This window comes from Melopsittacus undulatus, chromosome 16 (assembly GCF_012275295.1).
Source record: "Melopsittacus undulatus isolate bMelUnd1 chromosome 16, bMelUnd1.mat.Z, whole genome shotgun sequence".
Taxonomy (NCBI): Eukaryota; Metazoa; Chordata; class Aves; order Psittaciformes; family Psittaculidae; genus Melopsittacus; species Melopsittacus undulatus.
The window spans coordinates 211,754-225,376 of record NC_047542.1 but is presented as its reverse complement, the minus strand read 5'-3'; the positions used below and the strand labels follow the sequence as shown (position 1 = coordinate 225,376).

The following is a 13,623-nucleotide window of genomic DNA, read 5'->3' as shown; positions in this document are numbered from 1 at the left end:
TATCCCGGTGGGCGGCCGCGTTCCTGCAGGAAGGAGCTTTCAGTGGGAATGTCCAAGAGCGCAACCTCCAGGTTTGCTGGATCGGGGCAGGGGCACAAAGGGACAGTGTTCCAAGGGAGCGGGGAGGCTTCGGAGCTGGGAACACGGCGTTATCGAGGGGGGATCGCAGGCAGGGACTTGCCTTAAAGAGAGAAAGCAGAAAAGACTTGGGTATATGGGGAACAAAACCAAGGAATGCGGGGATTTCTCTTGGCTGAGGGCAGCAGCCGCGTTCCTGAAGCGGCTCCGGGTTCCAGGAAACATGGGATTTTCCTCTAAAATCCAGAGGGAAACCCCCTAACTTTTGATTTCCCTTTCGTGCCAAGAGGAAATTTCTCCCGAGAGCAAGTCCTGAGCGCAAACAAACCCGCTGCCCTCTCCTGCGGGAAGCACGAGTGCTCCTCCACCCATTCAGGATCAGCCAGAACCTATCCCGGACCAGCAACTCCCTGATAACCCCAATGAGGCTGCAGCATCCCGGCCGGGGGAGGTTTCGAAAGCATTCACCCCATCTGTGAGCTGGCAAATCCCTCCTTGAGCTCCAAACCACGCTCGGGGAAGGGAAGAGCAGGAAAGGGGCTGGGAGGTGATGTGAAGGAAGAAAGGATGGTGTTCAAGGTAGGAAACCTGGTCTTACACCTGCAAACGGCCCTGCTCTGGCACTAAGGATGAGAACTGTGCCCAGCTCATCACACCTAAGGGCCTCAGAACCGGTAGCTCTGTGCTTCACTACTGCATAAGCCTAAAGGCAGCAGGGGAAATATGAGGGGTGTGGGATGGGGAAAGGAGATCCCTGGTTTTCAAGAGTCTTCCCTCATTGGTGGGTCTGGAGCAAGAAAATCACCCAGCAAAGCCAAGTGGATCCATGGGTACCCGGTTTCATACCCGGGCCAGGGTGACCACTGTGTCGCAGCACTAAGGAGCTGTTGTCTCTGTAACAGAGTCAGATGGCAACTGGCCTCCAGCCCCGGAGCTGGCACCTCTGAGTCACTGATATGGGGAATAAATCTCTGTCTGATGAAGAAATGCCAGCGCAACCCGGCCGGCATTCCCAAGTGGAATCAGGATAAGCTCCCAGGCCGTGCAAGTGAAAGTATGGCGGTATCCTCAAGCTGACTCCCCATCACATTGCACTGTGGGAGACCCCAAACCTCCACGGGATCATTCACCCCAGCAGCACTTGGCACCATCACTGGCATCAGCAGGTTCCCAGTGGGAGAAGGGCTTGGAGTAGATAGGGAGGCCAGAGCAGGGCTCAGGCAGGGCTGCTGGATGTTTGGGACCATTTGTCCCCTCTGGTGCAGGGTGAAGGCACCCTTCATTCCCAGGGTCCCTTACTCTGCTTCCCTCCCTGTATCCAACCGTGCTCCATATCCTTCCCCAGGCTCCCCAGTGGGATGCTCAGCCCCATTGCAGGGATGCTTAGCTCCCTCATTCCTGTGTCTCCAAGACCCCCCTATCCAGGTCCCTCCTGGGATCCCCCTGCCTGGTGCTCCTGGCTCCCCTATGCTCTGTGCTCCCAATATCCCCATTCCCAGTTCTCTCGGATGCCCCATGCCCGCTTCCTCCTGGCATCCTCGTACCCAGTGGTGCTCCCAATATCCTCATACCCGGTGCCTCCGGCACCTCCATGCCGGGGCCTCTCGGTGCCCGGTGCTCCCGGGACCCCACCGGAGCCCTGGGCGGGCTCCCGGTGCCCATCCGGTGCCAGGTGCTGCCCGGCTCCCCCCGCTCCTCCTCTCCTCTCCGCCCCGTCCCGTCCCTCCTCCCCCGGGAAAGCGAAAGCGCGGAGGGCGGAAGCGGAGCCCTCCCCGCCGGGCCGCGCTGCGCCGCACCGGGACCACACCGGGGCCGCACCGGGACCGCACCGGGGCCGCTCTGCGCCGCAGCCACCATGGCTTCCATCGGCAACTTCTTCCGACGGAGCCTGCGGCGCTCCGGCCGCAGAGGTGAGGGTCGGGAGGCGGACGCCGGGGACCGCAGCCGGGCTCCGGGAGGTGCCGGTACCGGTACCGGTGCTCGTGTCGGTGCCGGGGCTGCGGCTGACGGGGCCCGGCTGCCGGCGGAGCGGGGACTCTCCCGGGCAGGGCAGTGCGGCCACGTCGGGTGCGACCGACGGTAACCGGAGACGGGATCGGCTCGGTCCTGCCCGTGCGGAGCGCCCGCATCTGCCGGGGCTTGCTCCAACCCCAGGGGCTTAGCCCAATGCATCCCATAGCGCAGGAGCTGCCCCCATCCCCTGTGAGCCCCCAGTGCGGTTCCCTGCTCCCAGAGCCCAGCCCCACGGGTTCCCTATCACCACATTGAGCTTTCCCAGCCGAGTGCGGGATGTGCCGGAGGACGGAGGGCATCCACGACGGGTCAGTGCTGCGGGGCCTTTAGAGGACAGCACAGGAGTCGGCCCTTTGGGGTATGGGAGCTTTTCCCCAGCTACCGGATGGGACAGCCTGAGGATTGGGGCTCTCCCTGCAATTGCCCCCTTTGGGGTCTGTTCTGTGCTGGCTGCCTCTCGCTCTGGGTGCCAGGGAGGCTTTTCCGAGCTCAACAGAAAAGGGTTGATAAGGAAAAGCCATTTCCTCCCTGCTGGGGCAGGGGGGGTGCTGCAAGCACGGGCAGCAGGGTCCACGTCCCCCCCCTCACCATGGTGCCAGGTCCGGTTGTACCACATCAGAGCACAGCCCTTGATAAGCATCCCCTGTTCTGGCTGAGGAAGCTGCATATGCAGCAGGATGTCTTTTACCACCACCAGCCCTGGTGCCATCTGGGGCATGCTGGGCCCTCTGATGCCGCATTAAACCCATCTGCATGGCCCCCAGAGAGCCCCTTCCAGCCCAGGGATGGGTGTTGTGGTCCTGGGGGGGGTTCAGGCTCTGCCTGTGAGGGCTTTGCAACCAGATCCCAAACTCTGGGCATGCCCCACCATAGTGGATGTGCTTTGGCCAGGCCCATGGGTCACTCTGTGAGAGGCAGGCAGAGCAGCTCTTTGGAAACCCTATGGATGAGATGCAAATCCAGCCCTTCCTTGTGAGCGCCTCCTGTATTCCCTGAAATGCAGGACAGGGCTGGATAGACAGGATTTAACTGGACTTTCACCTTTCCCTGACAATCTCCTGTGGGAAAACAGCTGATGCTGGTGTCCAGCAAGGATGGGGGACATCAGCAGCCCTCCTCACTGCACAGCCTGATTCCCTGCAGTCCCACCAGCAACAACCTCCTGCCCCAGCCCCATAGGGAGACTGGACTGGAGCCATTGCTGGAGCATTCCAAGGAGGAGCTGGAGAAGCAAAGAGCATCCTATCAACCCTTTATCCCTGGCCTGGAGCACCTTGGTGATCCCCACAAAGGACAAACCAGAGGTGTCCACAGCTGGGTCTCATCCTCGGGATGCTCCTGCTGCAAAGGGATCTCTTTGGGATGACTCCCACCTTGCCAAGAGGAAGGACTTTGCATGCAGAGATGGAGCAGCCTCAGAGTAGATGCAGGAATGGGACATCCAAGATGGGACCGTGAGTGTCACCTTGGGTGAGCTTTCTGCTCCCATCGGCTCCTGATGCCCTGGAGTAAAGGCTGGAAAGGTGATTCCAGGCGAAAGGAGGTGGCTGCAGAGCTGCAGGGATGCACAGATGGGTGTCATGCACCAGGGAGGAGGAGGATGGACTATGGCCATGGCCCTGCTGAGCTGTGGCACAATCTGAGCCCAGGACCAAACTCCGGGATGCAGGGATGAAACATGGGAGTCAGATATTCCATCGAGCCACACGCTTATGTTCCTGCCTGTTCTAGGAGCAGCTCCAGCTTTTCTGTTCCAGCTCCCACTGTTATCAGAGATGATACCAAGCCTGGGACAGTTTTGGTGCCAGGAAGTGGGAATGCAGAGCCACAAGCAGGAGAGGGAAGGGCTGAGCCATGGCCTGGCTGCAGCCTCCCATCAGCTCCTTCCCAGCTCCACCATCATCATCCATTGGAGATGTCAGTCCAGGCTCTTTGCCTTGTTTTTCAGGTTATGGCAGCTGATGCTTCCCAGGGAATCGCTTTGCTTTGGGAGCTGTGGTTTAGGGTAAACCCTCAAGGAGCTCACTTACAATGAGAGTTCCCAGGATTGAAGACGTGCAGCAGGGAGAGGTTGGGAACCACTTTCCTGGAGCCTTTGGAGGTGCTCAAAGGAGATCTGTGCTGTTTGCTTGCTGGGCTGGTTTCCCCTAAGGGAGTGAAGTTACCAGCTGGGAAAGCATTCCCACAGCTTCCTGCAGATGCTGGATGCAGAGGACCCCCCCATCCCACATCTGGCTCTGCTCTGGGAGTCCCTCACTGGGATGGAGCAAAGGAGGCCTGGGGGCATCGGATGCCGCTTTGGTTTTCCCCAAAGGACTCATAAATCCGTTCCTCTTCCCTATCCATGTCCAGGCAAAGAGGAGGCTCCAGGTGCAGAGAGCCCCTTGCAGGGGAAGGCAGGGGAGCGGAGCCCTCTCCTCTGTTCTGCTGGCCAGTTCTTCTTCGAGTACCTGGTGGTGGTGTCCCTGAAGCAGCTGTCGGATGGACGCTACGAGCCCAAGATAACCTATCAGTTCCCAAAGGTGCAGAGTCCTGTCTTCCCAGAGGGAAAAGGGGGGGGGGGGGGGGTTTGCTCCATTACAGGAGCCAGGGGAGGAGAAGAGAAAAGGAGCTCCTGCCCTTGAGCTGCAGCTCCAAACCCCAGGGCTTTGCCTGCCTGGTCCAAGCCTGGGGCCACAGACCCCATGGCAGTAATCCCAGGGGCGATCCATGAATTCCTGTCCAGGAAGGGAAAAAATCTCACCTTGGGGAGGTGGCACAGGAGGAGATCCCATCCCATTCCATCCCATTCCATCCCATCACATCCCACCCCATCCCATTCCATCACATTCCACCCCATCCCATTCCATCCCATCCCATTCTATCACATTCCATCACATTCAATCCCATCCCATTCCATCCCATTCTATCCCATCCCTTCCAATCCCATCAAAACAGGATCTCCTGTTTGGAGAGTGGGCCCTGGGTGCCTCTGTTGTGTCCCATAATCCATGGGGGGAAAGAAGCAAACCCCTGGACTCTGGGGGGATGCACAGGGATGTGCAGCATCTTCTGCTTCGGGCTGAGCCAGGGTTTGCTTTGCGATGCACCTACCCCATGGCCTGGGACTGGGGGTGCCCTCCCTCACCCCGACTCTTGGCATTGCCTCATTGCAGCGGGAGAACCTGCTGAAGGGCCAGAAGGAGGAGGAGGAGCGTCTCCTGCAGGCCATCCCCCTCTTCTGCTTCCCTGATGGCAACAACTGGGCCCCTGTCACCAAGTTCACCAGGTACCAACCGCACTGCGGGCTCTGGGCTGGAGGAGCCATCCCATCCCTTCCCATCCCATTCTATCCCATCCTATTCCATCCCATTCCATTCAATCCCATCCCATTCCATCCCATCCCATTCCATCCCATCCCAACCCATTCCATTCAATCCCATCCCATTCCATCCCATTCAATCCCATTCCATCCCATCCCATCCCATCTCATTCCAACCCATTCCATTCAATCTCATCCCATTCCATCCCATCCTATTCAATCACATTCCATCCCAACCCATTCCATTCAATCTCATCCCATTCCATCCCATTCAATCCCATTCCATCCCATCCCATTCCATCCCATCCAGTGCCATCCCATCCCATTCCCATGTTGTCCCTCCTTGCAGTGAGACCTTTTCCTTCGTCCTGACCAATGTGGATGGCAGCAGGAAGATCGGCTACTGCAGGCGGCTGCTGGTGAGCATCCCCCTGCCCAGACACCCATTGCTGGCCCAGTGGTGGCCGTGTCACCCATCCCCATGGGGGGTCACCATGCTTCTGCCATACCCAAAGTACAGGGAGGTGCCTTAGGAAGCCACTTGCCTTGACAGGGATGCGGATGCACATCCGGATGCCCTCAACCCTGTTTTAAAGGGTTTGGCCAGCTCATGGGGTGCAAGGTGTGATGGAGATGTCCTTTGGCTGCTGATTGATGCACAGTCTGCTTATACACAGACATAAAGCCATAGACCACAGTTTGGTGACTTGCTGGATCCCACCACCCTTCATTCCCTGCTGAAACTTCCCACTTCTGTATCCAGGGCTGAGCTCTGCCTGTTGGAACAGGATGTCCTGAGGGCTGAAAGCTCAGAGAGTGAATAGACCCAGGAGAGTCCAATTGGAAAGGGGGAAAGAAACCTAGGCCCTCATCCTGATGGTCCCTAATTCAGTAGGAGGCAGGATTAGCCCCAAGGATGCCTCAGAGGATGTGTGTCTGGATGGGGGGTGGAGTTTGGGAATACACCAAGGTGATTAACAGCATTAGCATCTGACTTCCCAGGCACCCTCTGCTTTCCAGCCCCAACAGCATCCATGAATCCCAGCACTGAAACTCCCCCAGCAAGTGACTGGGTATCCTGGGGTGAGCATGGAGCCGGTGCAGTGGGGCTGGGTGATGCTCAGACCCCTTTTCCCATCCTTTTCCAGCCATCCGGCCGTGGCGTCCGTCTCCCTGAGGTCTTCTGCATCATCAGCTGCCTGGGCTGCTTTGGGCTCTTCTCCAAGGTAAGGCTGTGGTGGTGCCATGCGGCACGGCCCCAGCAGCCTCTCTGTTGCCTGCAGGGTTTCCCAGGTTGCTTTCCCCCCCTCTGCAGATCCTGGATGAGGTGGAGAAGAGGAGGCAGATCTCCATGGCAGTGATTTACCCCTTCATGCAGGGCCTGCGGGAATCGCCCTTCCCAGCTCCAGGGAAAACCGTCACCATTAAAAGCTTCATCCCTGAGTCAGGCACAGAGGTTGGTGCAGGTCCCTGGGCTGTTCCCACATAGGGAGCCCAGGCTATTGTTGGGAGCAGCCTCCACATCCATAGAACCCATGGGTGCCCACTGGAGCACTGGGTCAGGCTGGGGGCCTCATGCCCTGAGAGTATGGGTACCACATCCCTCCTCATCCAGGAGGAGAGCAGCAAGGATGAGGATGAGGATGGAGCCCACCTAGAGGTGATGCTGCCCCATCTCTGCAGCTCCATCAGCCTTGAGCACAGAACCTCCCCAGACCCCATTTAACTCCTTGGTGCTTGCACAGCTTTTATGTGTGATGCTTTGTGCTGGGGCTGCATCCTGCTCGTGAGCTGGTGTTTGTAGCTCTGGGTGCAGCAGGGAGGGTTCTTGGGGTGCAGGAGCTGATGCACCAACCCCAGCCTTTACCTGTGCTAAGCAGATCCAAGCACGGTGCCCATGGGGCTCCTCTCACCCCACACATCCCAGGCTCGTGCAGGCAGAGCCTTTCCTTGGGGCAAAACTGGGGTGGAAACCCAAGGAGGATCTGCCCTGGCACCGGCAACACAAGCTCAGTGCTGAGCACCCCGGGATGCATCCTGCTGGGATGGGCCTGAGAGCAGGATCCCTCCTGTCCAGGGCAATGTGGCAGCTGGATATCAAAGTGCAGGAGGTTTCTTCATCCCGGAAGGCTTGTGCAAGGGCTCTGCAGGTTGCTCAATGCTCTGGCCAAGGGCCCGGCCATGGGAGCGCAGCTGGGGGGGACGGGAGGGAGGATGGGTAAGGAAGTTCTTCGAAGGAGCCGGGCTCTGGGGCTCCAGGCAGGGGCTGAGCAGGGGGAGGAGAACAGGGAAAGGGCTGGGTGGGAGCCAGGATTGTGCAGGATTGGTGCAGGAAGCCTGGGCAAGGCTGGTGCTGGGAGATGCTTCCTGGCACATGGATGGAGCACAGGGATTTTCCCCTTCTAAAGCTGATGCTCCTGTTAACCCTTCAGTGGTCACCCCCTCGGGGCTGCCTGCAGCAGGGCAGAGCTTCCAGCCAGGGGACCTGCATGCAGTAAAGCCAGAGGCACAGATGGATCACCTGCAAATGGCCATTAAATCCTGCACTTTTGGGCCACCTTAGCCAGGAATCAGCGAGCTGGCCCTAGAGAGGCTTCTGAGGAAGCTCTGTGGGCTTTACAGCCCTTTCCTAGCAGCTGGAGCCGTCAGGTGCTGAGATGGGGGCACATCCCTGCCCATCTCCTACTTGTGAGCACTGGAAAAAGAGGGATTTTGGTTAAAAACCCAGTGCTCAAATAACTGAATCCCACAGTGCCACTGGCTCCCTGCAGCCCCAGTGCTGCACAGCCCAAAGCCCTGAGCAGGACAAGATGAGGTTTGCTCCTTGCAGAGGGATGCAGTGTTCAAGGGCAGGTTGGATGGGGCTTGGAGCAAGCTGCTCCAGTGAAAGGTGTCCCTGCCCATAGTAAAGGGTTGGAGCTGGGTGAGCTTTAAGGTCCCTTCAACCCAAACCACTCCATGGGTCTATGATTCTAAGCTGCTTCAAGCTCTGGGTCCTTGACTGCTCCTGCATCACCTCGGGAGCTGCACCTCCTAAGCCAGGGTTTGGTGGCTCTCCCTTGGCAGCTCATTGAGCTCACCCGGCCTGTGGATGCCCACCTGGAGCACGTGGAATTCCAGGCTCTGCTCCAGCAGCTCAGCCCCCAGCTCATCCTGCACATCTTTGCCTCGGCGGTGCTGGAGCGACGGCTCATCTTCCTGGCGCAGGAGCTCAGGTGAAACCCAAAGCAGGAGGAGGGAAGGATGCAGCTGAGCTTGGGCTGGGATCTCCCCTCCAAGTGCTGAAATCCCCTTTCCTGTTGCAATGGCTCCTTGTCCCGCAGTGTCCTCTCGCAGTGCATCCATGCTGTGGCCGCTCTCCTCTACCCCTTCACCTGGGCTCACACCTACATCCCTGTGGTACCCGAGTGCCTGCTCGACACCGTCTGCTGCCCCACACCCTTCATGGTCGGCATCCAGATGCGGCACCTGGAGCGGGTCCTGGACCAGCCGATGGAGGAGGTATTTCATCCGGGCAGGGGAACGCATCCGGATGGAGCCATCGGGTACTCAGTGACCCTGGGGTTGGGGTGGCTTCAGGGCTGGAGGCTCTGGTTGTGCCCTTTTCCCATCCATGGAGGATGGAGATTGGGGCTTCTTGCATGCCCCCTCCTGTTGGCAATGTCTGCACATCCTCCTTGGCACTGCCGGATACCTCAGGACCTACAACCCTGACCCTGGGTATCACGGAGCTGCTGTTCCCAGCCTTGCACAAGTGGAGATGAGCCACCAAGCCTGCAGCAAACACAGCCCTGGGGGGATGCCCTGCTCCCTCCAGCACAGAGGGACCGATCCTACCCTCATGGGCTGTGGACACACTGCTCGGAGCCCACACAAGGTGGGAGGAAGCCTGGATGCCTCGGTAGGGTTAAACCTGGTCCTCTCTGCTCTCTTCTAGGCTCTGATCATTGACCTCTGCGAAGGGAAGATCCTCCGGGCGGTAGGTACCCCCCATGCAGGGCTTGGGGCTGGGGTGTGCTCTAGGAAGGGCCCCTTTCCCCCTCTGTACCAGCTTCCCAGCAGCCTTCACATTCTGGGGGGCAGAGATGTCTCAGTGTCACCCATCCAGGGGGAATGTGCCATGAAGGGATGTCTATGGCCACTGCATCCAACTTGTATGGTCCACGTGTTGGGCATCCCACTGCCAGCATCACCCTGCAGTGATGATCACCAAACTGGGCTGCACTCACCACTGCCTGTGCCCATCTCAGCTGGGTTCCCACCAGGACCACGTTCCTCATGGCCCCGTTGCCTTCCAGGTTGGCGATGAGGAGGAGATCTTGCCCATCAAGCTGCAGAGTGAGATGCTGACGTCTCTGAACAGGCACAACAACAACAACAACGTACACAGTAAGGATGCCTCTTTCTGTACAGTAAAACACACACAAGCTGCTCTCTGCAGATGGCCAGAGCCCTCAGTGAAATTATAACCCCAAAGGGACCTGCTCTGGGATGTTTCTGCCCCAGTTTGCAACCAAATGCAGCCACAGGAGGGAAATCCCTCGGCGTTTGCCCTGTCCTGCAGAACATGAGAGCAGGAACATCTAATTCTGCTGATAAAACCAGCTTTTGCCAATATTTGGCCTGCAAAGATGCTGCCACCCTGGAAAGCAAAGAGCAAAGAGGCAGTGCTCCCTTAGCAAAAGGTCTCGTCTTGGTTTAGTGACAGAGGGAGGTTTGAAGCAAATCATTGCTTGGGATGCAAGCCCAAGAGGTTACACTGATGTGATCCGAGGTCCCATCCCCACCTCTCGTGCTCCACGTCCTCTTCCAGCACCCGAGCAGGTGAACGCGTTCGTCTCCGAAGCCTTTGTGCACTTCTTTGTGCGGACGGTCGGGCACTATGCCTCGCACATCAAGTGGAGCAGAAGCGGATCAGGAGCCTTCCAGGAGAGAGCCTTCTGCAAAGCCATCACCTCCAGGGCCAGCCGCAGGTTCGTGAAGAAGTTTGTGAAGACCAACATGTTCTCCCTGTTCATTGAGGAAGCGGAAAAGAGCAGGATCCCACAGGAAGGTAACGGCCCCATCCCTCCCCTCGCTGGGTAGGGGGAGCTCTGGGAAGCTTGGTTAAAGGAAAGAGATGCTCCATGCATCTGGATGCAGCTGGAGGCTGAGGGTGCTCAGGGCAGTGAGCAGCAGCCGTTTGCTTCAACGCCTGCGTTTCTCTGTCCTTCTGAAGCAATCAAAGCCATCCCTGGGCTCATCTCAGGTCCCATTGCATGCCTGTGACGGGGGAGGCTTCCCAGAGCACAGGGATTCGGCAAACACGGCGGCAGCAGCACAAATATTTGGCTTGTTCACAGGCAGCAGCTGGGAGCTGGCTCCTGATGGTGCTGCCTATGAGCCCTGACTCATCTCTGCACAGCTGGGCTGGTCCTTCCCCCTTCCCAGGCAGTTACAGGGCACTGGGCAGAGCTGAGCCTGCTCCCAACATGGGATGGGGGCAAATGGGAGACAGAGGGTGAGGAAGCCACTCAAAACACCCATCAGTGGCCAGAGACATCCTGGCATTACCTTGGGTTGAGGCTGCTTCCTCTTGTCCCATCCCTTGGGAGCAGAGCCCAGCCCCTCCTGGCTCCATCCTCCTGCAGGCACTTGGATGGAGCCATCAGGTGCCCCCTGAGCCTTCTCTTCTCCATCTGAACCCCCTCAGCTCCCTCAGCCGTTCCCCATCTCTTGTGCTCCAGGCCCTGCTCCAGCTCCATTCCCTTCCCTGGCCCCATCCAGCCCCTCAAGGTCTCTCTTGCAGTGAGGGGCCCAGAGCTGAGCACAGGATGCCCTGGCCCTGCTGCTGCACTGATGCTGATCCAGGCCCAGGCAGCCTGGGCGGACATGGATCTGGAGTTGGGAAAGAGGGATGGCCCAATCCCAGCTTTCTCATCATATTCCCAGTCTATGTCACCTTTTTGGCTACTGCCCTAGGAACACGGTCTCCAATTTCCTCTCTTCCTTGGTTGGTGGAGAGGAAACACAAAACCTGAACAGGAGTGAACACGTGGGTTAAAACCTTCGCCTAACCCAGCACTATAAAGCCCATCTGGGAGGTATGGGGCAGAACTGCAACAGTCCTGGATTTCCCAGGGCTCCTCACCTGCCTGCAGTTGTCCATCCCCCAGCACAGTTTGGCTCCTGCATTCCCAGGTCTGTGCAGCCCAACACTTGTTTCTCACCACCGACCTCTCCTCATCCACAGCCTATTTCCAGCGGAAAATAACAGAGTACCAGGAACAGAAGAAGCACCGAAGGGATTCCTGAGGGCCGGCCTGGAGCAGGGTCACTGCCAGCAGCACCACGGACATCCCGGCCTCTACTGGATCTGTCCACCAGTTCCTACCCATCTGTGACTCATGAGATGTCCAAACACCAGTTTCCAGCTTTACTCTTCTTTCCTCAGGGCATCGTGGCACTGGAAAACCCTGTTTGCACTGAGTAGCAAGAGGGCTGTGCTCACTCCTCTGCTCTCACTAGCACCAGGCACAAACTGCAGCTCCCAGTGCCCAGCCCTATGCAGAGACTTGGACCCCCAAGCAGGCAGCACTGAGGGAAGTCGGGGAGCTGGCTGCAGGACAACAAAGGCTGTAGAGTAGTTGTTAGAGAAGAAGATGAGTAGAAATAGTGTTATTCCCCATGCAAACAAAGCTAGGGTTTGCAAATCAGTAACATCCTATGGGACAAGCTTCCAAGGTTTCTATTGTTAACAACTGTTTCATTGGATTTTCTATCAAGATACACTCATTGTTAAATAGCAGCAGGGATGGTTGTGGTGGTTTCCTCTACAGCAGCTGCCTGGGACCACTTAGAGCCCAGTTTAGCTCTTTATAGAAACAAAAAGAGTCTTTTCCAGCAGGTTATTTATTTGTGCTATAAGCAAACTGTGAAGGCCACAGGGCTGTGTTTTGTAGTAGAGGGAAATGGCTGATCAACAGCTTCGAGTGGGGAGGAAGTATTTGTTAAATCCAGCAGTAAAACACATCAACATCCTCCTCGTCTCTGGTTTTGATGTCAACTTCTTTTAAACCCTCGCAGTTCATTGAAGCCCTGACTCTGAAACGATGCCTGCAGCTGAGTTAAAGCTGAACTCTGGTTCTCCCCCTTTCCTAACACACTCCTCCAGGGAAGGAATCTTGAAGCTGGGTTTCCTTCCCAGGCAAACCAGGGCCAGATACCCAGCAAGGGCTGGGGTTCCTGATCAGCAAGTTCCAAGGGTTGGTCTGAACACTGAACAGAAGCTTGGTATTATCATTACTCACCTCACTGGTGCAGACTGGTAAGGGCTTTAATGCCCTTCCTTTAATGCCAGAGAATGACAGGCTGCCTATTGCAAGAAGGGTGCGCTTCCCTATGATCAACCAAGAAGACACTGTGAGGCAAGGGCAGATGCTGAACAAAATACCCTATTTCCTTCTTTTGAGCACAGCCTGCCTCCCTCAAACCTCCTGCTGGTAGGCAGGGAGATGGTCTTTGCTGCTAGAGACACTGGGGGACACTCAGCTGCTGTTTGCCAGGAGCAGGACCACATGCAGGGCTCAGGTCACGCTGCAGCACATCAGACCTCGTAGCATATTTCCCTCCTGCAAAGCTTTGTCTAACACTTGATCTGCAGCTACAAGCGTCAGTAAAACAGTGCCAAGAAATGTTTCCCTGAACTGGAAAGTGCTCATTTATTCTGCTAAATCATTAACATAGTTCCCAGCATAGCACTGGCCAACTCACACTCATGCAAACAACTCCTGGGCATGGACTGGGAGGCAGCACAGGAATCCTTCCTGATCTGTGGTTCAATTCCTGCTATGCAGCTGCTCTGCTTGGAAGATAAGGTTCATGTTTTGGCATGTGTCACCCTCTGCCAGCTGCCTGCATGCCAGCAAATAGCCCTGGGCATATTTAATCCACCAGAGTCAATGAAGTCAGTAATGCTAAGTGCCATCATATTGTGCCAGTACAAGAGACACAGCTCCTACCTCGGATCACTTCCCACCTGGCTCTGACCTCTGAGCAGAGCTTCAGTCTCCACCTCCTGCTCTCTGAAGATGATGAAACATCTCTGCAATGTGATTCCAGACGCAAAGATGGGGCAGAGCAGCACTGGATGTACCTGATGCATGTAGGATAGGAAGAAGACCCAAATACTTGCATGACACAAGACTGACATTCAAATGAAACAGAAACAAGCCCCGAGGTGTCTTGACCTG

At 57.1% G+C, this 13,623-nt stretch overlaps 1 protein-coding gene across 1 annotated transcript; it reads left to right on the top strand.

Moving 5' to 3' along the window:
• Nucleotides 1–1,618: 1,618 nt before the first annotated feature.
• Nucleotides 1,619–12,420, top strand: DENND2D (DENN domain containing 2D). The gene is made up of 12 exons (XM_034069852.1): nt 1,619–1,988; nt 4,444–4,613; nt 5,247–5,359; nt 5,742–5,811; nt 6,541–6,618; nt 6,708–6,848; nt 8,459–8,607; nt 8,716–8,893; nt 9,330–9,371; nt 9,691–9,781; nt 10,206–10,445; nt 11,625–12,420. Exons 1-12 carry the CDS (start codon nt 1,670–1,672, stop codon nt 11,684–11,686), a joined length of 1,653 nt encoding a protein of 550 aa, XP_033925743.1. The 5' UTR covers nt 1,619–1,669; the 3' UTR covers nt 11,687–12,420.
• The last annotated feature ends 1,203 nt before the right edge of the window (nt 12,421–13,623 follow it).

Coding starts and splice junctions, on each gene's coding strand:
- DENND2D (XM_034069852.1), top strand. CDS start 1,670: ATGCCGGGGCCTCTCGGTGCCCGGTGCTCCCGGGACCCCACCGGAGCC. Junction 4,614..5,246: donor TAACCTATCAGTTCCCAAAG/GTGCAGAGTCCT, acceptor GCCTCATTGCAG/CGGGAGAACCTGCTGAAGGG. Junction 5,812..6,540: donor GCTACTGCAGGCGGCTGCTG/GTGAGCATCCCC, acceptor ATCCTTTTCCAG/CCATCCGGCCGTGGCGTCCG.